The 25,105-nt window shown below is 42.8% G+C and overlaps 3 protein-coding genes and 1 non-coding gene across 8 annotated transcripts in view; all 4 read right to left on the reverse strand.

The window, feature by feature from the left end:
• LOC101487447 (regulator of G-protein signaling 12) overlaps nt 1-518 on the reverse strand; it is a 48,737-nt gene extending 48,219 nt beyond the window's left edge. Inside the window, exon 1 of one of the 2 annotated variants that reach the window (XM_076881821.1) lies at nt 323-518. The gene's annotated coding sequence lies outside the window, so the exon portion shown is untranslated. The remainder of the gene's footprint in view (nt 1-322) is intronic. The other variant, XM_004571203.4, reaches the window with a different exon arrangement.
• Nucleotides 519-1,631: 1,113 nt separating this feature from the next.
• On the reverse strand, nt 1,632-5,521 carry msantd1 (Myb/SANT-like DNA-binding domain containing 1). The gene is made up of 3 exons (XM_004571204.3): nt 4,854-5,521; nt 4,432-4,725; nt 1,632-2,252 (listed from the first exon to the last, which is right to left on the reverse strand). Exons 1-3 carry the CDS (start codon nt 5,105-5,107, stop codon nt 1,961-1,963), a joined length of 840 nt encoding a protein of 279 aa, XP_004571261.1. The 5' UTR covers nt 5,108-5,521; the 3' UTR covers nt 1,632-1,960.
• A 2,706-nt stretch (nt 5,522-8,227) lies between these two features.
• Nucleotides 8,228-23,367, reverse strand: dtx4a (deltex 4, E3 ubiquitin ligase a). 4 transcript variants are annotated; one of them, XM_076881828.1, is made up of 9 exons: nt 22,739-23,367; nt 21,946-22,160; nt 19,342-20,536; nt 11,761-11,822; nt 11,458-11,619; nt 11,311-11,372; nt 10,206-10,526; nt 10,030-10,119; nt 8,228-9,943 (listed from the first exon to the last, which is right to left on the reverse strand). In XM_076881828.1, the coding sequence occupies exons 2-9, from the start codon at nt 22,151-22,153 to the stop codon at nt 9,713-9,715; spliced, it is 2,331 nt and encodes a 776-aa protein (XP_076737943.1). In that variant the 5' UTR covers nt 22,154-22,160; nt 22,739-23,367; the 3' UTR covers nt 8,228-9,712. The 4 variants fall into 4 exon arrangements, with proteins under 4 accessions (XP_076737943.1, XP_076737941.1, XP_076737942.1 ...); XM_076881826.1 differs by having other exon boundaries at nt 21,946-22,662; XM_076881827.1 differs by lacking the exon at nt 22,739-23,367 and adding an exon at nt 22,395-22,731.
• On the reverse strand, nt 23,242-23,313 carry trnaa-cgc (transfer RNA alanine (anticodon CGC)). Its single transcript has one exon. It is a non-coding gene; the product is annotated as a tRNA-Ala (tRNA).
• Nucleotides 23,368-25,105: the final 1,738 nt, after the last annotated feature.

A 25,105-nucleotide genomic window follows, 5' to 3' on the forward strand; every position in this document is an offset into this window, starting at 1 on the left:
TATGTGCAAACACGGCTCGCATATTACTCCCAGTCACCCCTCCACCCACTCCCCAAAACACACCGCCAGCTGGCTCCCTGCTCACCACCACTTTAATGAAGGACTCTGGTGTCGGTAAGCCAGTTTTTAAATGTTCCAACACTTAAGTCACCGCCCGAGTCATTTTATGAGGGCAAAAAAACCGAAACAAAAATAGCGAAAGCTAGCTCCTGCTTTACTTTTTTTTAGAGTTTTGGCAACTTTAAAGCGACAAAAAATGTTAACGTAGCTCGAAACTTTGACAACAATTAAGGCCTTATCGGGAAAAAAAAATTAACAGTACCTGCTTTTAAAGTTGTGCCAGAAAAAAAAAGCCCACGGGTTTTACGTTTACGTTAACACGAGTCTACCACGTTTACATTTTCCGCTTCACGCGTCCATTTTTTTTCTCTATTCTCTCCCTGCAGTGATTCGGTATTCCATATGGCAGAGCTCGAGGGCACCACCTCCATCCATTCACTCATCACGGAAAACACAAAGCGTCTTTCACTGTAACCATGACAGCGTAACGTCTCCGGAACATGTGACTCCTCCCACTGGCCAATCAGCATCTCCTTTGCGTTCAATATTCAAACAGTGGGAGTGACGCTATTGGCTGACAATGATGGCAGTTGACAAGCTTCATTTTTCCCTTAAGTAAAGTAAAGTATGTATATATATTTTTTTATATATGATATTTTTAATAAATAACTCTGCTTAAGTATACAAGTGAGAGCACAGAAAGTTCTCTGGAGACTCTGTAATCACCCCTGACATATGTCTAAAAGGAGGAATATAATGAAATTTAAAAGGCACTGCCCATGCAATGGTGATAAGTTGATCACTTAAAAACCAAAAAGTAAAAATAAAAAAGGTCTTACCCATATGACTGCGGTTACTGCAGTATGTCTCATCCACTTTGCCTCTGGTTAACTCCTTCCCCTCCACTCGACTGCGGCTCTTTACGGCGGATGGTGTGTAAACACTAACTCTGGTCAAAGGGCTGCAACGGTTGCCTCACCCCTGGCCTTACTACTCATGTGCGGTGTAGCTTACTCATTTGCAAGAAGCTGACAGCCGTTTTGACAAACCACTATATAACAACAGGATTAGAAGTCTAATGCAATGACGTTGCACTTTATGATTTATTTATTACGGCTGTGAGCAATGAGCATACTATGCAAACACAGGCCACACAGTTCAGTGTGTTATAAGGAAACAAATGATGTTGCTTTCTCATTTTCATGAAGGAGTGACTTCCTTTGAGCTGGTGTAATGTGTGATGGAACTAGCCTAATCCCCCCTATTTCTCTAAATCCTCTTAAAATGGGCTGAAAGGCAAAGACCTTAATATTTCAGCTAACGTCAGCCTCCACCCTCTGTGTATTTTGCATCCCAATAATTGTACCGTAGAGTCACGGAGATGGGGGATGTTAGAGTGAAAGACAGCAGCAGGTTATCTTTGCATAGTTGTCAGTTCTCAAGAAACAAATCTGCGGGTTTCTGCCTTGAATGAAAGCTTCCATATATATCAAATTGCCCTGTTTTGGCATCAGACCTCCCATGTAACATGTAATTATCCTGGCAAAGAATAAAAAGTGATGGCTGTTGTTCCCACAGTGATTTTTATTAGGGTACTTGGCAAATTATCAAGAAATCTTATACAACTGTTCCTAAAATGAAAATGTACAGTGGAGCCTGACTTAATGTTGATGCTAAAGTGCTAACAAATGCAATAACATGTTTATCTTCTACAAATGATACTCCTCCAGAAATGGTAAAAGCCTGTATTCATGCCTGTCTCTACCATTTCTACACAGAGCTTTACTCACAATAGGATAAACCTGGAATGCCAAAATAAAATACATCATTTTTTTGTATTCAACAAGGTTATAGGTGAGGCAATGCCCCCCAATAAAAAACAAAACAAAAAATATACACTTTATGGTTTTCCCGGATCCTTCACACCGCTCTGACCCCATGTGGCTGATGCAGTGGCGGGAAGCTGGATCATCTTCTCCAGGAGGTTCATCATGCGCTCCTGCAGCTGCAGGCACTGGACCTGGAGGAGGTTCTGTTGGTGCACGGCTCGACGCACCTCCCTGCACGTCTCCTCCATGGCCCGGCTCGACTTCTTCTGTTGCTGCAGCATAGCCTGCAAGACTCGCAGTTTCTTCCGCTTCAAGGACAGGTGCTTGCTGGCCTTCCTCTTCCTGGCCGAGATAGGATGTGAGCTGGGGGAGCAGAGAGCAGGCAGTGCCTAGTAAAAAGAGATCACACTGGGTTCGCATTTTCACAGGTTAGTTCCACGACCTTCAACATAACATTGGTTTGTGTGCATCGGCTCCTCGCGCCGAAGGCAGAAATCATAGAAGTAAATCATTGCAAGTGTTTTACAATGCTATGGACGGCATTTAAAGGGAGTGAAACATGGCTTATTACTGGTAGCTACAATCTACAGATTTTTCTGACAATTAAGACAGACAATTGAGAGGCACAGTTTTAATAAGAAGACAGCCCTGAGGACACATCAGCTGGATGCATGTTTCTGATTTTGCCTAACCAGTACAGGCAGATTGTGGGCTGCAGCTTTCTGGAGAAGCAGCATGAGTAGGGATGGGTATTGATAAGATTTTCACGATTCCGATCCAATTTTGATTCTGTTTAACGATTCGATTCTTTATCGATTCTTTTTAAAAAAGGAGAACACTAAGGTCGATTATCTTAGAACTTTGTTTTATATCTTCTCTTTGAACAAGATAGAAACTTAGGAGTAACATGGCCTTACAAACCCAACAGTGAGATCTTAAGAGATACACAGCCTACGGCTCTTCAATGGGGTGTCACAGGGTCCCCAGGAAAAAAATTGTAAATGTAAAATAATAACATAAATATTCTTCTGTAGCAATAATTACAATTACACAAGAATATCCAGTAATGTCCCTGCCTACAATTAAACACATCTGCTGTGGCAAATGGGTGCAAACCTTTGACCACAAACTTAGTCACTGCTCGGTGACATTCGTCTATCCTGGCCTGAAAGGAGACGCTACCAGTAGACTGCAGCGAGAACTGGCAGCATCTGAGCCAGCCAGACTCTGTCTGTCTCTCTCATCATGGTCACCTAAATGCACAGTAATGGCAGGTTTTGTAAGAAGGCAGATCGCGTTAACATAATATGCACTGTTAGTTGATTATTTACCTGCTGCATTAACGGGAGAGGACGTACAAACGTTACCGCTGCTGCTGGGTTGAGATTAACGAGTCCGGAGCGGAATTAAAAACACGACATTCATTTAAGGTTATCGTGTGTTTTGTGAGCAAATGCTTTTGCATATTCGTAGTGTTTCCTCCCTGAAATGAAATATCTACTTTTCAAGTATTGCAAGTTACCCTGTTGTCATCCGTTCTCGTAAAGTATAACCAAACTTTTGAGCGTTTGAGCCGCCATGTTTCCTGCCAGGTAAATGACACTCCGCAACGTGGTGACGTAATTCGTGGCGACGGGAATCGATAAGGGAATCGTTTGCAAAAATGGCAAACAATTCCAAGGAATTGAAACAGAGGGAACCGGTTCTCAGCAAGAACCGGTTTTCGATACCCATCCCTAAGCATGAGTGAGCGTTTGCTGTGGTGTGCCACAGGAAACTAATGCCAACAACAACAATAATGACAAGAAAACACATCCAGATTGAATTTTAGTGCATCAGAGTGATGAGGGGTTTTTTTTAAAGCCAGAACTTTTTGACTCATTTTTCAGCCCATTAAAAGTTGATTTGAGGGCTAAGGCTTGGTTTTAGGGTTAAAGAATTAGGGTGAATTTAAGACTTTAGCACTTAGCTGTTATGGCTAAACGTAGAGTTAAGAGGCTTGGGATTGCATGAATGTCCCCAGAAAGATAGTGTGTGTGTCTGTCAGTGTGGAAACACTTTTAACAAGGAACTACATTTAGCCCCCCCCCCAAAAAAAAGAGAACCGCTCATCTAAACAACCTCAAAATTGAGCACTGCCCTTGCCAGAGTCCCCAGCGACAGACTCACCAAGTCTGGAGTGGATCAGAGGAACAGACAGACCTACACAGATTATTAGTAAGTAAGTAAAGTAAGTATACTTTACAGAAACTAACAAAACTGTTAAAACGCAGAGAGAAAAAAGCAATCGTGTATATAATTTTAGCATTCAAGGTTTAAATAAAGCATAGCAACAAGTAACCCAGCTGAGGAAAGGTAGTCACTTTCAGTTATAGCTGGCAAGCTGAAAACTGCATAAAACTGTATATCTGGTGGGTTGCTTCTCTGAAACAATAGCATACAAAGGTCAGTTCATCTATTATTATCTTTATGAGTGTTTCAAAAGTGCACATATTCACTATGACACACACATGCACTGTGTGTCTCCTCTATTTCCTGTTACCTGGAGCCCTGTGTGTGCTCACTATCAGAGCTCAGCGAGTCCAGCTCTTGTTTGATCTCCATCTCGTCCGAGGAGCCTGTGTACTCTGGCAGGAATCCCATCAGCCCCTCGTCTGACTGTGGCACCAGGTTGTCTGTCGACTGGGAGGAAGTGGAGGGACCCGCTGCAGAGGCCTGAAACTCCAAAGAGTTCACCCTGCCGTTCTCCAGCGGCTTGGAGAGGATCTTCTCTATGGCCTTGTAGTACGGCCAATCCGGCGCCTCGCTGCCTTCGCCAACTGTAGCTTTCAGTCGCCTGTTAAAGCAGAGAAAATGTAAAACAAAAACAAAAAAAATGGGTGGTGGTGGTGGTGGGGGGGGGGGGGGGGGGGGTGGTCATGCAGCAGCTGGAGCCACGACTTTGGACCGGGGTTTTGCACTTGCCTGTACTGAAAAGACATATTGGTGATTTTCATCTTGATCTCTTCCTTGAAGCGCTGCTCTCCTGTCAGCTGAAAGAACCTCTGGGACATCTTCTCGTAAACCTTAGCGTTCCTCTTGCTCATTTTCAGCTCGTTGTGGTGTTCCTCCCACACGTACAGGAGGGCTTTCATTTCGCCATCGGTCCAGTTCGGGGCCCGTCTGTGTTTCTCACTGTGGCCTGGCATCAGGTAGCTGAAACCATCCTCTGATGCCATTTTTTTTTTTTTAAATTTTAAATGACTCTCTTGACCTGTGCTGGTTCTGTTTGCAGAGCTTTAGAGGTTGGTTTTGAAAGCCTTTTACTTCGCTAAAGAGCCGTGTTGAGTCTCCAGTAATGGAGGGATAGAAGCAGGAAGGCACACACACACACCACCACCCTGCCTGTGCCTTTCCCCCTAGTCTAGCTGAAAGAGGACTCAAAATGGGGCCTAAGGCAGGAGAGGAATCCGGTTAAAAGCTTTTAGTGGTGCGTGATGTCACCGTGACATCAAGTTGCCCTGGCAACGGTGAGGGAGGCCCTTTATTTTCCCTCCCCTCTCCTCTAACCACTCCCATCTGCTCTCTCTCCCCTCCATTCTGCTTCACTGGAAGCACAAAAAGCTTTTAGTTGAAAGGCAGCAGTGTGAGCGCACAAGACTGCTGATGGTTTTGAAATATGAGCCTCCGGGGAGGGGAGGAGGGGTGGGAGGGGGAAAAAAAGCACTGAGAAGGAGGAGGAGTGGAGACCATGGGTATGTGTTTCCCTGGCAACAAGGCAGTGGATTTGGTAGTCAGCCAGCACTCTGCTCCATTTAAAAGCTTTTAATAATACACAAGTCATTTTGAGATGAGGAGAGGGAGGATTTGCTTTATCTGGCAGGATGCGGGGAAAAAGAGAGCAGAAACACTCGCAGCCTGCAATTCAGACCTGAGAAAGCAAGCCCAGGCATCGCACTGCAAAGCTGTGAAGCTCTTTTTTTTTTAGGTGGGGATAACAAAAGGGAGACATCAGACGAAACGGCAACGTGTAGTGATCAACTGCAGGCAACCGTTGAAGCAACACAACACGCTGTCTCCTGTAATCAGCTTTCTTTTCATAGTCATGGTCAGCAGACAATGGACCCCTGCAGAAAGGGTTTCTCTGACCATTTGGGGACTCCCTCCCCCCACCCCCATTCCAGTCTCTGCAAAGGGCGGCTCTCCCCTGCCCCTGTGCGCATTAACCAGTTTATGTGCATATTTCTTTCCTTTCCCTCTACCTCCCCTGGTCTCATGTTTCTCTCAGTAGCATTTACGCACTGAAGCCCCACCGTCGTTCACACACAGACAGCGAGTTGGCAGCAATTCAGCCCCTGCTTTGTCTCCCACATTTTTTTTTAAATTTCTTTTACTTTTGCCACCTTAAAACTGGCAATGCAGCAATAACCATCATGTATTCTCACTTTAGGTGCATTAGTGCCATTAGCTGCATTGCGTCCAGCTTAACTCAGTTGCAGGCTGATTAGATCTTTAACCCATCTGCTCCCCACTAACCTGACAGGCGGGCGCTGCATGTTCATACCGCTAATTGGCAGCTTTGCCCGATCCATCACATCTGTCACTTAAAATAAATCTCTGCCGTTGCAGAAATGGAAACGCAAACGAAAGTTGACGTGAAAGGTTCTCGGTGTGCTTGAAGAAATGTGACTGACACTTAAAAAGATTTTTTTGAAAGGGTTGCGATCGTTACCACGTCGCGTTTTTGCTCCGGATTAAACAGTTGATCGTTTTTTGACTGAGTCTCAAAATATTAAAAATAATCTGTCACTTCGGCTTATTTCAGCATCACGCCCCGCCCCCTCCTCTCTGTCTTTTCTCTGCGGTCCTTTAGGATTGCATTTTAGTTACCGTTGTGCATTTTTTCATTCAATAAGGTGGAGGTAATCCAGACTAGTAATCCAGGAGCCAGACTAATCTGCGGATAAACTGTTTGATGCACTGCTCACGTCTGCAGGCAGAAGTCACCGTTGTGAGTGATCAGTAAAATAGAGCCACTTGGTAGAAATAAATAAATAAATTGTATATATGTAAACAACGCATACTCGGAGATCTCGTTAAGGAATCTTTCATTTCTAATTTCACCTCACTCACAGTGTAGTTTGTATTCACACAAAGCATTTCAGAAATGATCAACTGTTGGATTAAAATGTCCTATCAGCCGATTTAACAAAGGTTTTCAGGAGAAACTGAACAACTTAAAATCTAATACATGCAGTCTCCTTAATAAGCATGCTGCTTATTTTTCATGCACTCTGTAAATGGTAAATGGCCTGTTCTAATGAGCCTTGATTTCTGCTGCATTCAGATGGTCTTGCCTTAATAGTTCAGGCTGCCAGTGGTTTAATGGTGCAGGGATTTAAACACCACAGCATACCTGAGTGTTGTTGCTTACCCTGTCCATTCCTTTATGACTGCAGTGTAACTATCTTCTGATATCTGCTTCCAGCAGGAACACAAAGCTCACATCACCTTTAACTGATTTCTTGAACATAACAATGAGTTCTCTATACTCAAATGTACTCACGGTCACCAGCTCTCAATCCAACAGAGGAACTCAGGGATGTGGTGGAACAGGTAACTTACTGAAGTGCTCAGATTACTTTTTGTCTTAAGTGATATCATGTGGCCTGCTATTGGTAGCATTGAAAAAAAGCATCATGTAAATTGTACCGGAGTGGAAAGTACCTGTTAGCTGCAAAGAGCAGACATACCTGCTAGCTAAACACAGCTCTACAACCTTCATGACACATCAAGGAGGAGAATGGTGCTAATGCTAGGATAACTTTTAGTTCACTTACAATTGTTTGGCACCAAATCTTGTGGGAAAGTTGATAAATGCTTCCAATATCAACTAGCTGTAAAATTAGCTAAAGTCAACGCATCCCGAAGCAGACTTACAGTAAGCTAAATTCCCCTGAGCAATATAACAAATGTTTGAAATATGGTGTTAATTTTTCTTATCACAAAAATAACTATAATAACAAGTTACTTTATTTAATAAGTAAAGCTGTAATATCTAGCTAACTTTTTAATAGCGTCAGTGCTACAACTCACTGCTAATGTTAGCAGACTCAACACAGACATTACTACTGTGCTTGGTCACACACCGGGACTGCTTCTTATCAAAAGCCACTAAAATTTAACCCCGATATCATTTGCTTTTTTGTTTTGTTTTGAATATACCTGTTTTTAATAAGTTTTTATCTTAGCAAAACAAAAGTTTAAAGAGCTACCTTCCAAGAAAGTCAAATAGTCAGACTTGATCATCACTTCTTAAAAATAAAAAAAATAAAAAAGTTGAGGCTTCAGGCTTTCTCTTTGAACCTTAGAAAAATGTTTAATGCAAATTTATGCACATAAAACATATACATAGAATACAGTGCATACATAAAATATCATAAAGTAAAAATGCTTTTGATGTTGGCCTACATTAGTATGTTGACACATACTGCTGCATTTCTCTTTAACATAACAACCTGGTCCACAGTGGACCACTTTGGCCCAAGCTGGACCCACATCAAGATAGTCTTTTAGACCGCGCATGGCAAAAAACAAAACATGACAAATACAACCGCTGACCACATTCTGTAGTGTGATTAGAGCATTTGAGGCTGGTGTGTATCCTACACAATAAAAGGAAAAAAATACAGTAGATACAAGCTGTTTCCTTTTGACACTAAGTAAAAAACACTGTGCAAATCTGAGCTCAGGCAGGAGGTCCAATCCTAGCTTTTGGGGAATTTACGCCTCCTAGGGGGGTAATGGATTAATCCACGATAGGGTTTCTTCTATCAGTCATTAACATTAATGCAGATACAAGAAGACATAGAAAGCTGTTAAATACACCCATGCTCTCAGGGCCAAAGGATTCAGGAATGTCAGCTTATTTCTTAAATAGAAAAATACTAAAAAAAATGATTGTTTTTAAAGAAAGGGGCTGGTAAATGGCATATAAAGTATCAGGCAAACTCTGGTACACCAACAGCTTATCTAAACTTCCCTCCCATGTCTTTGTCTGTCAAGCCAAACCCAAAAACAATACAATGGAACACAGCATATTAAACAAAATGTGAAATTATAGTATAAAAAACATGGATTAATGGAACCGATATCATATAATATATGAAGTATTCATAACATACAAGAACACAAGTTAAAAATCAAACCTAAAAAGGAATGTAGTTCTGGAAAAGTACCACTAGAGGTCAGCAAATATCCATGCTCAGATATCCAGTCAAACATTTGGAGGATTTATATGCTTCTGCTTGTGGACTAACACTTTAAAAACGAACCCACATTAATTTCTTAAATTTCACTTCCATTCGGTTCAGCAGCAGCAGGAGTGGTAAACACTTCATCACTTAAGAAAAACAAAATCAGTTAGTTACATTCTTGATATGAAGTCTGACAGTATAAATGACAGTTTTTGTTCCCCCCCCACAAACTAACAATGACTCGTATGTGCACAGTGGTCTCAAATGTCTCACTGAGTAACATCGGCAACCTTGACACCATTACTGCATCAGGAAAGAAAATGATTCCCCACGTACGTATCAAAACTGACTCATGCAGTCGTAAGAGAAAAAAAAAATTGAGTCGCAGCAAATTCTGCTGAAGCTATTTCAGTTGGGGCTTTTGTTTTATAGTCCTTCTCCATCATCTGGTGTAAAAGTTTCCTCTGTTCGTTTCGTCACACTTTGAAAAGAACTGGTCCGTCTAGCTGCGGATCCCCGTCCCAGGATTGTGTTTAAAGACTCACGCCTGGTATCTTCTAGTGTCTTCAGTGCTGTGAATGTCTCTGCTCAGTCTCTGGGTAGACACTCCTCCTCGGTGATGCCCTGAGCTTTGAGCTCTTCGAGGACATTGTCCAGGTGGCCGGGGTCGGGGTACCCGTGGCCCGTGAGGTTGGAGCCGAACTCGGTCTTGTGATGCACCTCGTTCCAGATGACCGTGTCGCTCTCACCTGTAGTGCTCGACGTACCCACAGAAAAAATGAGCCTACGATCCCACGCTACCAGAAGCAGCCTCAGAACCTGCAAAGGGTTAATAAAGAACACGTGTTAATATATGACCATCTTGCCCATCTGAAATTCAAAAGAAGAGACATTTCTATGTATACCTTGCGTCCCTTCTCGCTGTCAGGAAGGTAGCAGTGTCTGGGGAACCCACGTGCAGTGAAGGGTTTGCCTGGATTTGGGTGCTCTGGGCCCTGAAGACCAGAAGAAGAACAGTTTGTCACTTCATTCAAAAAGAGACGCTGCTAGCACCACATAAACACCGATATACTGAATGTACCTGGATGCCAGGAGGGATGTTGTATATGATCCGGATGGTTTTGCAGTCTGGGTGGCCAGGCAGGGAGTGCGGGATGACATGGTACTCCATCTTGCCGGGTGGCTGGTTGCCAGTCTTTACTCCGTAAATGGTCTTGCAGGTGGGACACTGCAGGCTGCCGTCCTTGTTGCCGTTATTGTACATAGCAACGAGGCACTGCAGGTGGTACTGGTGACCGCATTGTGCCAGACGACCCACCGACTCGGCCCTGGAGATGCCACCCACACCAGGACCTTTGTAGCCCGATGGTCCGGGCAAGGCCTCCATACAGATGGTGCAATCCTGACATAGAAAGATAAAGGACAGTTTGAGTTCTGTCCACTGCAGAAAAGAGATTTTCAAATTATCAGCACGTGCCACATCATGCTGTTTGAGATAATACCGGTATTTTATGTTATCAGATATCTGTAATCCAGCGACTCCAGACATTGGAGTGCTTACATTTGACTTGCGCTGTGTCACTACTACTGCACTACAATAAATGCTGCTCCCTGCAAGCTGCAATTAAAGGTAAAATGTTATTCAGGTATCTTTCCCTATGTCATCAGAAATATCGTTGTCACAAATTTCCCTAAAATATCACGACACATTGTTGAGGCTACACTGTGCAGCTCTTTTTTAATGTTTGATCACCTCCCAACAACTTTCAGCACGTGTCATGGCTTTGAGCAGCATTAGTACACCTTCTACACTTCTACCACGTAAAAATATGGACACCAAAACAATTCTACTATGTAATTTGCTCCTGAAACTGAGAATAGTGCAGATGTGGTTATTTTCCCTCCCACCTTTTTCAGTTATATAATCAGGAGTATAAGTCCTGAGCCTCAAAGAGAGAAATTTGGCCCAATATTTTACGTTTTTGCTGTATTTTGCTCTGAAAGTATTTTAAAAGTTATTAAGAATGAATCCCATCAAAGTCCAACATCATTTTACTGGTCATTATTGTCCCAAACACGGGCTCTGTTTTATACGTTAGATTTCTAAGAGATGTTGCTGGAAGCTATGACGTCTCCATCATAAATAGACTTGCTAGATAAATGCCCTCCATAGGGAGAGAACTCACCTCCTCTGGGGGGTTTCGCACTTTCTGGAGGTAGCGCTTCACCACTTCCTCTGGAGTCTTGCCTACAGACAGAAACACAAAATTCAGTGAGAATTTCATTATAGTCACAAAGCACATTTGCTCTTCTTCAAATCACAACTAGCTCACCTTTCCGGGCCTGTTTCTTTGTGGTCTTGCGACAGCAGTGGCCCAACCCCGGGACAGGTTTGAGGTCGCTCTTGCTGACAGGTGGAGGATGAAGCACCAGCTTGGGAGGGCGGGTCAGGCAGACAGGAAGCCCTGCTGCGCTCATCAAGATGCCTGTTATACCTGAATATAGCCAGAAGAGGGGGCATGAGACATACTACTCATACATTCCTATTGCATACACAAAGCTGGATGAGCTCTTGTGTTATGAGAATGATCCAGTCTAAATCATTTGGATTGATTCAGGTAGTTAGCATAGGTTACCTGCCAGTGCAGGATGTACAGGACTGGATCCATTCAGGTTCTTCACTGGAACTGTTGGCACTCTGCAACAAGGAAAACAAAGCTGTATGAATCTACTGATGGCTGACACAGGCCAGGTCACCTCCACGCAGACTGAAGAAATCTGACGAGTCACCTGTGAACAGGTGCAGTTAGATACAGCAGATGCTCGCCTCCACCTTACTTAGAGTCAGCAGGTTAAGGAGCTTTTGCCGAGTCAAGTGGAGAAACAAACACGGATTGACATGCTGCCCTATAATTGCCACATATGTTTGGGATTAAATGGCAGCACCAGAGCCTTGGCTGCTTTATTTTCTCAGTAACAATACTTGTAATATCCCAGGGTCGGTGATCACAAAATTATAAACACTTTAAGCTAAAATCCATCAACTCCAACAAAAGCAGCTTTGATTTTTATACAAGGAGGTGACATGATTGTTCATTTTAACCTCCAGTTTTTGTTCAAGATATTTAAAAATGCTGTTTAGTATGTCAAATTTGTTATGAACATATTGAAATGCTACAGTAACTTTAAGCACAGCTGTAATGTGTATAGCACACAGGGAGAGTCACGGCTGTGTCTGACCCATCAGACGAGCGTACTTACGGTCTGCCACTTTTGATAACAGTCATCGCTCTTGCTCAAAAGTGCCAAAAACTACAGATACGAGTCAAAAATATTCCAGCAGCGATATGCAGATGATACGTTTTTTAAGCTTCCTCTCCACTGGTTTCTCACTCTTCTGTTCTTTAGTGTGTCAGTGTGTCTGCCCCCGTCTCCCTCTTCCTCTGCCTGTGTGCCGGTGTTAGATCGCTCTCCTCTTTTATAGGCCTAATCCACCTGTTTCCATCTGGTGGCTAAACTCTGGTTGTAGGCCAGAGATTCGTTACAGCAGGGATTACCTGTCAGATGCTACATCACACTGCCAGGCTGTCATAAGGCAGCACCAGGTTGGTGACTGTACGAGTTACAATATGGCGATACAAAAGAATCCCTCTGACTTTAAAAAGCTGATTTAGTACTCTGATGTCGTTAGTGAATCAACATGTACTAAATCTGAAAATCATAAACATAACTGAGACCAGCCCGTCCGGCACCAACTACCACACCATGATCAAAGTCACTTAAATTATCTTTCCTCCTGATTCTGACGCTCAGTTTGAAGTTCAGCAGGTCGCTTCGACCACAGCAAAATAGACATGCATGTTAGGGTGACTGGTTTACATGTGGGGTAAACACAGCAGATATAGAGTGTAAAATAAAGGACTCTATGTATGACTGAAAATGTGGTTTCTAGTCTAAAGTGTTTCGAGTAAGACTACAAAAGCAAACATAAGGCCCTGGTTCTAGAATTGGCCTAGTAAAGACCCCAATCCGGCCGGCTGGATATATGAAGGAGGGCATGCATTTTGGATTTTTAACTGTACTTTTAAGTTTTAAAGCTTTTCCTGCTGATAAAAAACCTCCCCCACAGCCATTCATACTACACCAAAGTAGTTAAGTGAGTGTAAACAATCAAGTGACAGACAAGTTCCTGTTTCTCATCATCTATTTCATCTATTAGAGATTTCAAAGATTTTTTTTTTCAATCAACAAAAACGTTGTTTTATAAATACAGGACAGTCTGGGCAGAACGTTTTCTGTAATTATACTCCTTTATCACGTAGAAAAACTGAGAGTACTTTTATTTCTCTTTGTATAAGTTGATTGTGTTTTTGGTAGTCATCAAATTCAAAATGCATTTCTAGAGCTGAAGATAAATGACTGATACTTTCTTCACTTATTATAGATTCATATAATGTCTTATTTGTGATCGTGACTTAGCTTTGGACAGAGCTTTAAATAGATGCGATGACAAATCTGGGAGTCATTTTAACATATGCAGAATTGAACCTGCTTATCTTGAAGTCACTAAAGAAAAATTGAGCTTTTGAGGAACAGTGACTCCTGTGTGACTAGAAGAGCTCAGACTATTCTACAGTTAATAGAATACATAATAAAATGTAAAAAAGAAAGAAAAAAGACAAGAAAAAACCCTGTAATTTCCCTCTCTAAGTAAATGATGTGACGATGGCATGGAAAACCTCACAGTAAGGAATTACTAGACTGTTCAGGTTCCTGTACTGGTCAACCTGATTACACGGTGCTGTGGCTCTATATTTGTTTGTTTACCAACAAAGTGTCCTAGCTGTGGTATTAACTCCGTCTGAGCATGCTCCTTACGTGACTAAGAAAACGTCGACCGACCGACTCGATCTCTAACGGGTAAATGTTGACTGGCATTTTATTTGTGTGTCCGGCGGGAATAAGTGAGCAGTATGAGGTGGAAGAAAAGTGGAGAAAGGTTAAGAAAACAAGCCGGGGCGTGTCGGCCAGTCACGTTTCTCTGATCTCGGTTAAGCTATCGGCATTAGAGCGGAGTCCATCTGGAGCGCTGGATGATGGAAACGCACAAGCCACCGCATATGGCAACACAAGCTCACACCCTGAATCAAATCTAATAAACAAATTGGTTGATTAAAACTTGAAGCAGAAGTAAATCCAGTCATCGGGCTCGAATGATGACGGGTTACTTTTTATGGAGACAAGCATAGGCAGTGCAGAAAAAGCAGGTGCGCCGACCAATGGAAACTCTCGTCACTGTGATGCATCTGTGACGCTGAAGACCCCCGACACGCTAACGCCTCACTTACAAACCATCTGCTCAATTTCACTGCAGGCAAACTCTCAACAACAGCTCATCAATCCATCTACTAAAGGAAATTCTTTTACATAACAAACTTACATAGTACTATTTTTTAACTAAACCGCATAAATGCTACAATATTTTTGTTTTTTCAGCAGACTGTTTAAATCCAGTATGAGAGTTCTTTAACATCTTCTGGTACCACACTTCCTCAATTTGTCATCATGTTTTCTTGCTACAGTTTGTATGTACATGTGTCTTGTGCTTCCTTTGCTACTGCAGCATGTGCTCATCTTTTGTGGTCTTAAAGAAATTCTACTTGATCCTCTCCAGAAAGTAAAAGCGAGCTGCTTGGTTAAATTCACTGCAGCTTGAATTCTTCTGTAGATTTGAATAATTAAAGCTCAACACATAAATATTTTGGACCCATTGACAGCAAAAGAGGATATGTGCAAGGCAAAAAGTCATCAGTGTAGTGATAACCCACATACCTTTTCACGCTGGCTCCAAAAGGGAGAACAGCCCAGAGACTTCCATGTTAATGTTTTACCAGCTTTAGAACAGGAATGTTTACTAGTTGGTACAAAGAAATTGTTTGGGCAACTCGATTTAATCTTCCTCTTAATAACACACTCTCAGAAGGCCCCAGTCATATCTGTCACTAGGGAAAATGTATTGGCCAACCAGCTGGTGGGGGATTGCTGCAGGTTGCTCATTGTCACTCAGTGAAATTGGTTGAAGAGTGCAATGCAAACCAGAAATGGAAAAATGTGCCTTTGGAAAGGTGCTGGTTTCAGCTGCAGTCAACATCTTTCAGTCAATGAATTTGGTGTCTTAGATGCAAACTATAAGTGACCGTGGCAATCTGCTTGCAACCAATGCAACTGCAAGGATGGTTTTGGTGCAACACACTCATTACAACTGTTTCATGCAGCAAGCATTCAGTAACCAGTCACATTTTTCAATACATATTTTTCCCTAGCAGCCAAAAGTTGCCAAGGCGCTCACTGACTGGTCGCTAGGTCTGTGTCACTAACCACTAAACTGTTTAAGTGCAACAGATGGATGGTGACACTGGCGGCTTTTTGCTAAGCGTCATTTCAGCTAAACTGAGTCACTGAACTGGTATCTCAAGTGCATTTGTAGAGAAATTTTAATGCAGTTATCTGAAAATAGTAGCTAATCATACTAACAGAAATTCCAGTAAGTCTGTAGTCAAGTCTTAATAAGTGAACTTCTATCTTATTACTAACTCATTACTATTTAGCAGGTTATCCGTTTCTGTGCATTACACCTTTACAGTTTTTGGATGCAGCTTGCTAACATCAGTGGATAATTTAGCTCACCATCCATTGCCACAAAAAGAAAAATAAGAATAAAGGAAAACATTATTGCTGGGGCCAACACGCTACAATTAAGACTTCAAAACTGGAAGTCTGACTATATACAAGTCTGGAAAATATCCTCTTACATGATTTTATTATCATTATCATTTTGTACATGGGCATGATTTAGAGTGTGGTTACTCTGTGACTGATAATTTACTACTATAAGCCCATGTTTCATATACAGCCTGGTTGACAGTTTACTCTATATAATGAATGCAACCTTAAAATTAACTGAGGACCGTAGCGCCGAGTAGTTTCAAACAGTAACAGTTTAAGGTTTTGAATGATAAGAAAAATTACAATTTGAAGTAATTTCTGTTAAGACTTTACCCTAATCCCCCAGCAGAATTCATTTTGCTAAAAATAATTACATGTAATTTCCTTCTGTGAATAACATCATTGCACAGCAGGTGAAAGGTCCCACTGGAAGGTGAAGCAGCAATTCAATGATGTTAAATGCCTCACAGGGGCAATAACTCCTGATTGTTGTACTTTCTTAATTACTTACTTTTTAAAAAGGGTGAACTTAATTATCCACACATTTCAATGGATTTAAATAATGACTGGTTTCAGCGGGTTTAAAACAGTTTGGATGTGACCGCGCTTGTGTTGCATGGATATGGGGATAAAGCAGTGAGCAGGCTGGCAGGATCAGAGCGATTCTGAATCGGTGACGTCGGTGGTTTTACCGCAGCAGCAGGTGTGACCATCTGCTGGACTCTCACCTGATATGTTTAAAGAATTGCTCTGTCATGCAGCTCACCTGACACAAAATGAGGAGATTAACGAGGCAGAAATATTAATCCTGCTGTGATTGGTGTTAATCTGAGGCTTAGCTGGTGTAAAAACTGGTGTTTCACTGAGGTTGTTTCAGTTAATGCCAGGATTCAGACAGTTGGGTCACCGTGCTGGGGCACGAATGGATTAGGTGACATGGAAATTATTTTTCAGTGTATGGTTATGTGTCTAATGTTTGGAACTAGAAACTAGGTCTATGCAGAGCAGTATGCACGCATGCATTTTCTCTGCATGTCTGCAGTTTTATATATAAAACAGCTACCTCAGTCACAGTGAACGCCACAAACAACTCCAGCTGCAAACTAAACACAACAACTGTGTTTTTAAAAAAAAAAAAAAATTCTAGTTACACAGCAAGAACAGTGCACCTCCACCTGACCATGACCAGACATCCAACTAACCAGCGCCTTCTGGCTCCGACACGTGGATACTGCGACTTCCTTCATTAATCCTCATGCACTCAGTTCGTCAACACCGGAAGATCACGCGGTCATAAAGCGACACTCTGATAAAGAGTTTCAAAATTCTCTGTTACATCAAACCCTTCTCCCTAATAAAAGGAGATCTTTTTGTAGGTTATAGCAGGTAAGAACATCTCGTATTCCAACTCAAATCACAGCAATCACATGGCAGGAACTGGATGAATGTGATGGATGACTGCAAAATGAAGTATATAATGTTACACTTTATAGTTTTGTTGTATATGAATTACAGCATGTTACTGTTAATTATATGTATACTCTTTGCTGACTGGTGCTGCAGAATATGCAGTAAAAGCAACATGAACGCCTATTTTTAAATCCTAGTTTTTATGCCATTAATCCTCCTGATATATTGCATTCATTAGCAAATATTTAGATAAATTCCCACTGCATGGCATTTTTAGTTTAAGTTACAGCTAACACCATGCAAAAAGTTCCAGATGACATGTATAGAAATTGCTGTAGATTCATGGATTTCAGTATATTACAGGAAAACATTTGGTTGTATGTATATATCTATTTATTTTGTTTAATTTTAAACAGGAGTGCAATCAGCAGTTGGGAGCTCCTTGTCTTCAGTCAAAATACAAGGGCCTTTATTTTAATGATAACTGTGGCTGCTAGCTACCATAATTACTTTGGTCACCATGATGTTGTCTGATGCACAGTTACAGGCAGTAGAGTGACTTGACAAAACGTTACTTTCATTTTTTACTATAGAAATTTGTTTTTACAATAATTTAAAAATTACAACTTTAGCAGCTACACAGCTGATGTCTGTACACTAAAATGTTCCTTAGTGGAAATTTCTAAATTCTTATCAAGATTTTCAGTGACACGTTTTGGACATCCCTGACTTGTTTTACAAGCATTCAAAATGTTTCTTGATGCATCTTTGAGTATCTTTACATCACATTACACCACATCCACATTTTTTATATTTAATTGTACCAAAGGGGTTTTTTTTAACCAAGTTACCCAGACAATTCAGTAAATCTTACCAACCCATCTCTTAGAGTTAAGTACTTGCAAACTAAGTTTTTATCCATCATGAGTACATCCAGGCAGGTTCCTGGTCCTACATTCACTCTGTACATTTAAAACAAGCTCAGCCATATAGCCAGAGTCAACAACTGTCCTCAGCGACAACATTTCAGTAAATTCTGGATTTCTTAAATTTTATGTTACAAAGTTTTAAAAGCTGTTTAAGTTGAGCCTGATGTTTCTTTACACATAACGAGGAAAAAAAGCTGGATCAGGTCATCATTCATTGAAAGACTAGCAACGAATACCAGAGTTCTTCTATTTAAGTGACAGATACGAACTATTCATGACGCTGTTTTGACAACATCCTCACTTTACTTTGATTTAAGATGACACTTGTGCTACTGTGTGTTTGTAGAGCTTTACCACCATTTGCTGTTTGCGTGATTAATCTCTGGAATGTGCAAACACTTGAGAGAGCTCACTTTGTTCTCTATGAATGCCCTTCATTGTATTTCCGTGAAAGTAATTGAGCCTGGTGGACTTTGTCACAAAGATTAAAGGCTCAGAAATACTAATGAGCATCGATGTCAGACATGGTTGTTTGGGGCTGTCACGGTGTAATGACAGCCCCAAACAAATAGGAAATTGCTGTCTAAAAATGTTTTCTTTTTACATGTCTTGATGCCTGATTGGGCTTTTTTGTGTAAAGTGAACTGGCATGGGATCTTATGCCCAGAAACATTTCATGTATTTAGTATTACATAGTGTTAGTGCTTGGATCATGATTTGTAGGTACCTTTCATATCATATGAGCATTTTTATACTGCTGGTCTATCTGGAAACAATTCACATGATATACCAGGAGAGCATGCGAGGCAAAATACACCAAGGAACTGCAGGCTGTGAAAAAACGGATGTGAAATTGTTGTGACAAAAATACAAGTGCCTTAGAAAGTTATTTGTTAAATTTCCATGTACTGAAAACATGGTTTACAGGAACTTTACAACCTTTGTTTTGCTGACAGAGCATATGACAGAGAAGCTCAGAAAAACACATAAGCCTGTCATTCAGAAGTGTGGAAGGCGTGTTTAATTTCACAGCTGACGTGTTGAAGTGTGGAGTGAGTGAGAGGGTTCTCATCATTGATAGGTTTTGCAGGATACGAGCAGGTTCTGCGTACAGAGACAGGTGCTGAAACATTACAGCGTATTTCTACTCACCCAGAGGCGATAAGGGCACGCGACTGAGCCATGGCGATACGCTGCAGCGCCGGACGGCTCAGCCCTGCGAGGCTAGACCGAGGTGGCAGGGGCGCCGCGCAGGCAGCAGCCGCGGCAGCGCCGGATGAAGACACCGGACCCAGGACACGGGCAGAAGGTGATGGGGTGCAGGTGGATGTAGCTGTGGAGATGAGAGGTGGCCCTGAGGCAGGTGCTGCAGGGGCAGAACAGGAAATGGAGAGAGAGGAGACAGAGGTGGAAGGGTGAGGGGTGGAGGTGGTGGAAGATGATAGCGTAGTGGAGGGCGGGGGGGGCGGTGGCAGCGGTGGTGGGAGAGGAGGAGGTGGGGGCCTTGTGGAGGAGATGGAGAGACCAGCTGTGGCTGACCCAAGAAGGGAAAGAGAATGGGTGAAGCCTCCTCCGTAGCCAAGGCTCGTAGTGCCAACGCTGCTAGCACCAACCATGCTCATACCTCCTGCACCTCCCATACCACCTATGTTGAATCCACCTGTCGCCCCAACCATGGATGTCCTGTGGGGGGAAAGCGACCTCGACAGGGTTGGAGGCCGAGGGAGGGTTAGTGAATAAGAGCCTCCTGGGATGGGGAGGCTGCTTAGTTTGGGACTTGGTGGTTTAGTCTGTGGTGGTCTTCGACCGAGAGTGTGAGCGGTCGACATAGTGCCTGCTTTGACACTTAGCACCAGCATACACTGCTGACAGGCGCATGGCTGTCCCAAGGAAGTGATGGCTGAAGCCGGGAGCGCCCCGCTGGGGTACGCACTCCCATTTCCAGTCCCACTGCTGCTCATCCGGATCCCCATGCCCACTCCAGATACATCAACACCTAGAAGTCCTCCGTGTCCAGGCATGGACGTTGGCCCCCAGGCATGGTGAGACTTGGGTAGTGGCCCAGATACCAGCGGGTAAGCCAGATCAGAACGGCGCTGGATGCGTCTGCAGCGCTGCGTTTGCCCATTGATTTGGGTCATACTTTCGAAGTCAATGAGGTAGCAGAAACCCAGCGGCGCCAGGTCCAGCCAGGGCTGCTGACGGTCGCGCGCTGCCTGGATTGCAATGCCCACCTCAGTGTCGTATGCCGTCCAGCTGCCAGCGTCGTTCTCCCACTCCCACAACCAGCCCTGGCCTGGCGCTGATGTGGGGTCGTAGAAGCTGCGTCGCACCGGTCTTAGGGTACCTGAAGAACACGCCACAATGGACTGAATTACTGAACAGTAAACTATATTAGTATACATTAAAAAGAAGACTTGTACTGTGAATATGAAGTTCTGTAGCGACTTTTCACTGAGTCTGCTCAACATGACGCCAGGCGATGAGAAGTAGACGCGAGACGAGGAATGCGACTGCACTACAATTTGCTGCGGAGAAGTAGATTACAACCATAACAAATTCTACATGTCTGTGTTTGCTTGCTAAGAATTTGGGCAAACAGGTTGCCCCTGGTAACAGCACATGGTGTTCTGAATTCCGATTGGCTGGCAGCCTTGATCCGACCCAAAGCTGACTGTGTTTGCTTTCCCTGGGTGTCTAGAGAAACTCCACAGAGTCTCTATACTGTAAAAGCTCCCCACATCAAATCCCGGCTTCCGATAGCACTGCATACGTTGCGTTAAGAAGGATGCTTCACACTTGAGCCTCTTCACTGGCAATAATAACAGGGAAAAACAGAAAACCGTACAAATTCTGTGAAATAACACTTTTCGCAACTGTGACTCTGGAGCTTTAACATTGCACACTACTAATGAACACACAAAACATAAAGCACTGTTGAGCACATGAGGCCTGCCACGCACAGACACATAATAATATGGGCTCGTTCACGAATTCTGCTCCTGTCAACCCCATTTTTTCAGTGTCCTCGCACTCCTGAAATTCCTCTCCTCCTCTCTTGCTGCTACTGCTTTTCTTCCTCAGACTGGGGCACCCTGCCTGTCTCCCTCATTTCAGCCTGGTTTCGGGTTTAGAAAATAAACCAGACAAAAGCTTTTATCAGCCAGCGCTGAGAAAAGGCCAATGTTGGGGTGTCTGCCAAAAAGAGGGGAAAAAAAAGGGGGGGGGGGGGGTCTGACAATCCCCTTCTTTGTCTTATACCACCCTGCCTGGCCTGCTCGGTGAAGTTGTGGCAGATCACCGCTTGTGTCTCCTGGAAGACAATACCGAGGGCCGTGTTTTGCAATGAAAACCTTCCCATGCATGGGCAAGCACACACTTCCTGCCAGGAATGACTCACTTCAGAGCTGACACCTTTCAAAATCCAACCTCTTCAATGCTGGAGTGCACAAATCTAGGGGCCGTGTGGAGGGGGGTGTCACTGAACTGGTGAAGATGGCAATTCAATGATTTGAGATTTTAAGATGAAAATGATTCAATTTATGTCACTGAGTGAGATCTTTAGACCACTAAACCCATCAGCTTCTGCATGATGATTATCAATAACAACCCGCCAGCATAAAAAAAAGAAAAAAAGGCCTCCACCTCAGGCTCAGCTTCAGCATTACACCCCCCCCACCACCACCACCGCTCTCTCTCTCTCTCTCTCTCAAACACACCCTCCCTCTCGCCCCTCTCCCCCCTCCCGTTTCTCACCTGTGTCCTGTCGGAACTGGTGCATGGAATGCAAATCGATGATGTAGGGCGAGAGGCGAGAGTCCACCTGGCCGAGGACGACACTACCACAGCGCGGGTCGCTCCGGATGACTGCCTCGATGTGATGACAGACAGCCGGGCTGTAGGGCCGCCAGCGTCCGTGCTCGTTCAGCCATTCCCATACCACTACGGCGGATGCTAGTAACATCCTACTCCTGAAAAGACAGAAAAACAAAAACAAAAACAAAAAATGACAATACCGAGGCACAAATGAAGGAGAAGCCGGGGCGACGGGTGTTTAAAGGTACCCCGCTGATGCCTCTCCGCCGCGCAGCCCTGCGCACAGCGGCGCTGCATCCATCTTGGACAGTTTGCAACCCAGATGTGTTTTCAGTGCTATCTGTGCTTCTAAGTGCATCTTTCGGGATGACAGCACATGCAATCCGTACCTTCCATGTTTGTAGTTTCGGAGGTGCAGCAATTATTAGGTCCTTTTATTGCACGGGGGAGATACAGAGCGTTTCGTGGAAGCAAAGACAGAACAGAAGCCTTCCAGGATGGTTGCATTTTACTCCCTATGCAGATGAGTGACGTCTACCGAAATCAATTCTCAGCCACAGTCAAGTTTGGGTGAGAGGAGAAAATGCAACTTGGATGCTCACGGTGGTGCGGCGGTGGTGAACTAGGTTACTGTCATGAACCGACTTTCATAGTAAACTGTAAGATTTAAAAAAATATATATAATCAGACAAAAAACGGAGGATTTTAAAAAAAATAGATTTTTAATATTTACCCCGTTAAATCGTCTCCTCCTGTAAAAACAAACAAACAACAACACTGCTTTGTAGAGTAGTTTGTTTAGTATTGATCCACCAATATAACTGTAAGAATGAGGTAAAATCCCGTGTCCGTGTTACATAATCGCTCTAATAAATTTTCGGAACACTACGTTTGGAGTTAGCTTTACTTATTGGCTCATCCAAAATGCCTCCATCGACCAGCTCTCACTTAACTATCAGGTACTGGACGGGTGAAAATAAATCTTTGAGGCTCGCGTGTATGAACACCCCCACGCCTCCAAGGCATCCACCGTCCAATCACATTCGAGCACGGGCTGCTTTGGGCCAATCGCAAACCTACCTCACCTCGCGCACACATTGAGGTGACGGTGTTTGCTATATAGTTATGCCGTATTGCTTTAAATTTTTTTACCTCTTCTTCTGTGACTTCTGTGACAATATTGCACTTTATAACATTTACAACTTATACGGAAATAAAAGTTGAAAAAAAAATCTTTGGAGATGCCGGGGATTGAACCCGGGACCTCATACATGCGAAGCATGCGCTCTACCACTGAGCTACATCCCCATTGGCTGAATAATCAACAAGGAGAGGATTTATCTGTAACTCATGGCTGTACCGCTATTGTGGCTGATTTTGGTGTAATTACGACTTTAATATTGAAAGTTATATTGTTATTCATATGTAATGCATACAACAGGAAACTTGTGGCGTACCGCTAGCATGTTTTTTCTCTAAAACCCTAAAAACATAAAACACGGAAGAATTTTAGCTTCGTCATGCTATGATCACGTTATGTACACATGCTTCCGCTGATAGCATTACTGCATGTTTTATATATTTTTAAAGTATACAATTCATTCGTATTTTCAGTATGTGGTTTATTAAATTTTCAACCATTTACACACCATATAAAATGTATGTTGACTTAAAGTTTGATCGGTTACATTCACTTGTTTTCAATAAAACAAATAACGCATTATTTTGTTCTCACTATATTTAATTACTACTCTTTTTTATTTCTACAAACGGCATAAAGAACAACAAAAAACAGAGCAGAAAACACTAAAAAAAGTTTCCAGTTTTCAATTTCTTATGTAGATTAAAATAAACATTTAAAGCAAAAAAGTATAGACAAGTATTGGTTTTTTTACACTTTACAGTTACAATCTAGAGTACCCCTGTATGTTTATATAACTGCTTTATTCATCAAAAAAATTTGACCAGAGGAAAGCAAGGTCAGTGAGGTCATGAAAGATTAAAGCTCTTTGGGTTTAATGGGTGGGTGCATGTATCTTTTATTTTATTTTATTTTTTTAGACTAATAGAAGGAATTTGCAGTGGGGAGACATTTAGGGGATGAAGCTGATGTTTGTGAAATCCTGATTTGGCAGTTTCCTCAGTCTTATTCATTATTTCTGATTCTCACAACGCCGTCACGTCACCTTTACCCTCACCACCTTCTTCAGACCAGATCGCACTTCCAGAGAACTGCTTTAGATCTATCAGCAATCCCGGCCCTCCACTTGCCTCAGCTTTACTCTGCTCTTCTCCCACTTTCTCCTCCTTTTCTTCACTTTTATCTTCCGTCTCTCCCTCTGGCTCAGACTCATCGTTAAGTTTGGTTTGCTCTCCTGCCTCTGAACTCCCAATACTTGAGTCATCATTTGAAGTATTACTTTCTTTCTCCTTAGCATTACCAGTGTCGTTGTCCTCCTCCTCTTCATCTCCCTCTGTGTCACTCTCCTGACTACCACCACTATCCACCTGTTCTTCTTCATCTTGGACTTCCTGCATTTCCTCCCCTTCCTCTTCTTCATCACTTCCAGGCCACAGCTGGACCCCAAGACGTGCCCCCACAGCTAACGCTGCACTTCTCGCCTGGTCCCTGAGACCTCCTTCCTTGTAGACGATGCGTCGGACTGTATATTCCCCTTCAGCCTCCCTGTTCAGCTTCTTGTACAGTACAAAGAGCACAACAAGGAGGAATAATAGGATGAACAAAAGGCCCAGCACCAATGGAGTGCTGTTTTGTTCAGAATCCCCCATCCCTGAAGGAAGGACAGAGAAGAGGTTCAGAATTAGTATGAACACACATGGGGAATCAGTTCATTTTCATAAATGTTTTGGTGATGTAGGATTTCAGAAAACACATGTTTACATTCTTGCCGAGTTAGATTAGAAAAATGACATTTTACATCATTCTCGTTTCATTTAATTGAAGCCTGAAATCTGATAGAGTAGCGAAATACGAAGGGTGCAGTACAAGGAAATCAGTCACAGGTGGACACAAGGGGCAAAGCTGATGTATAAATTCCTATATGATTTTTTTTCTTCATAAAACCCATTAGGCATTTGA

This window comes from Maylandia zebra, linkage group LG3 (genome assembly GCF_041146795.1).
Source record: "Maylandia zebra isolate NMK-2024a linkage group LG3, Mzebra_GT3a, whole genome shotgun sequence".
Classification (NCBI taxonomy): Eukaryota; Metazoa; Chordata; class Actinopteri; order Cichliformes; family Cichlidae; genus Maylandia; species Maylandia zebra.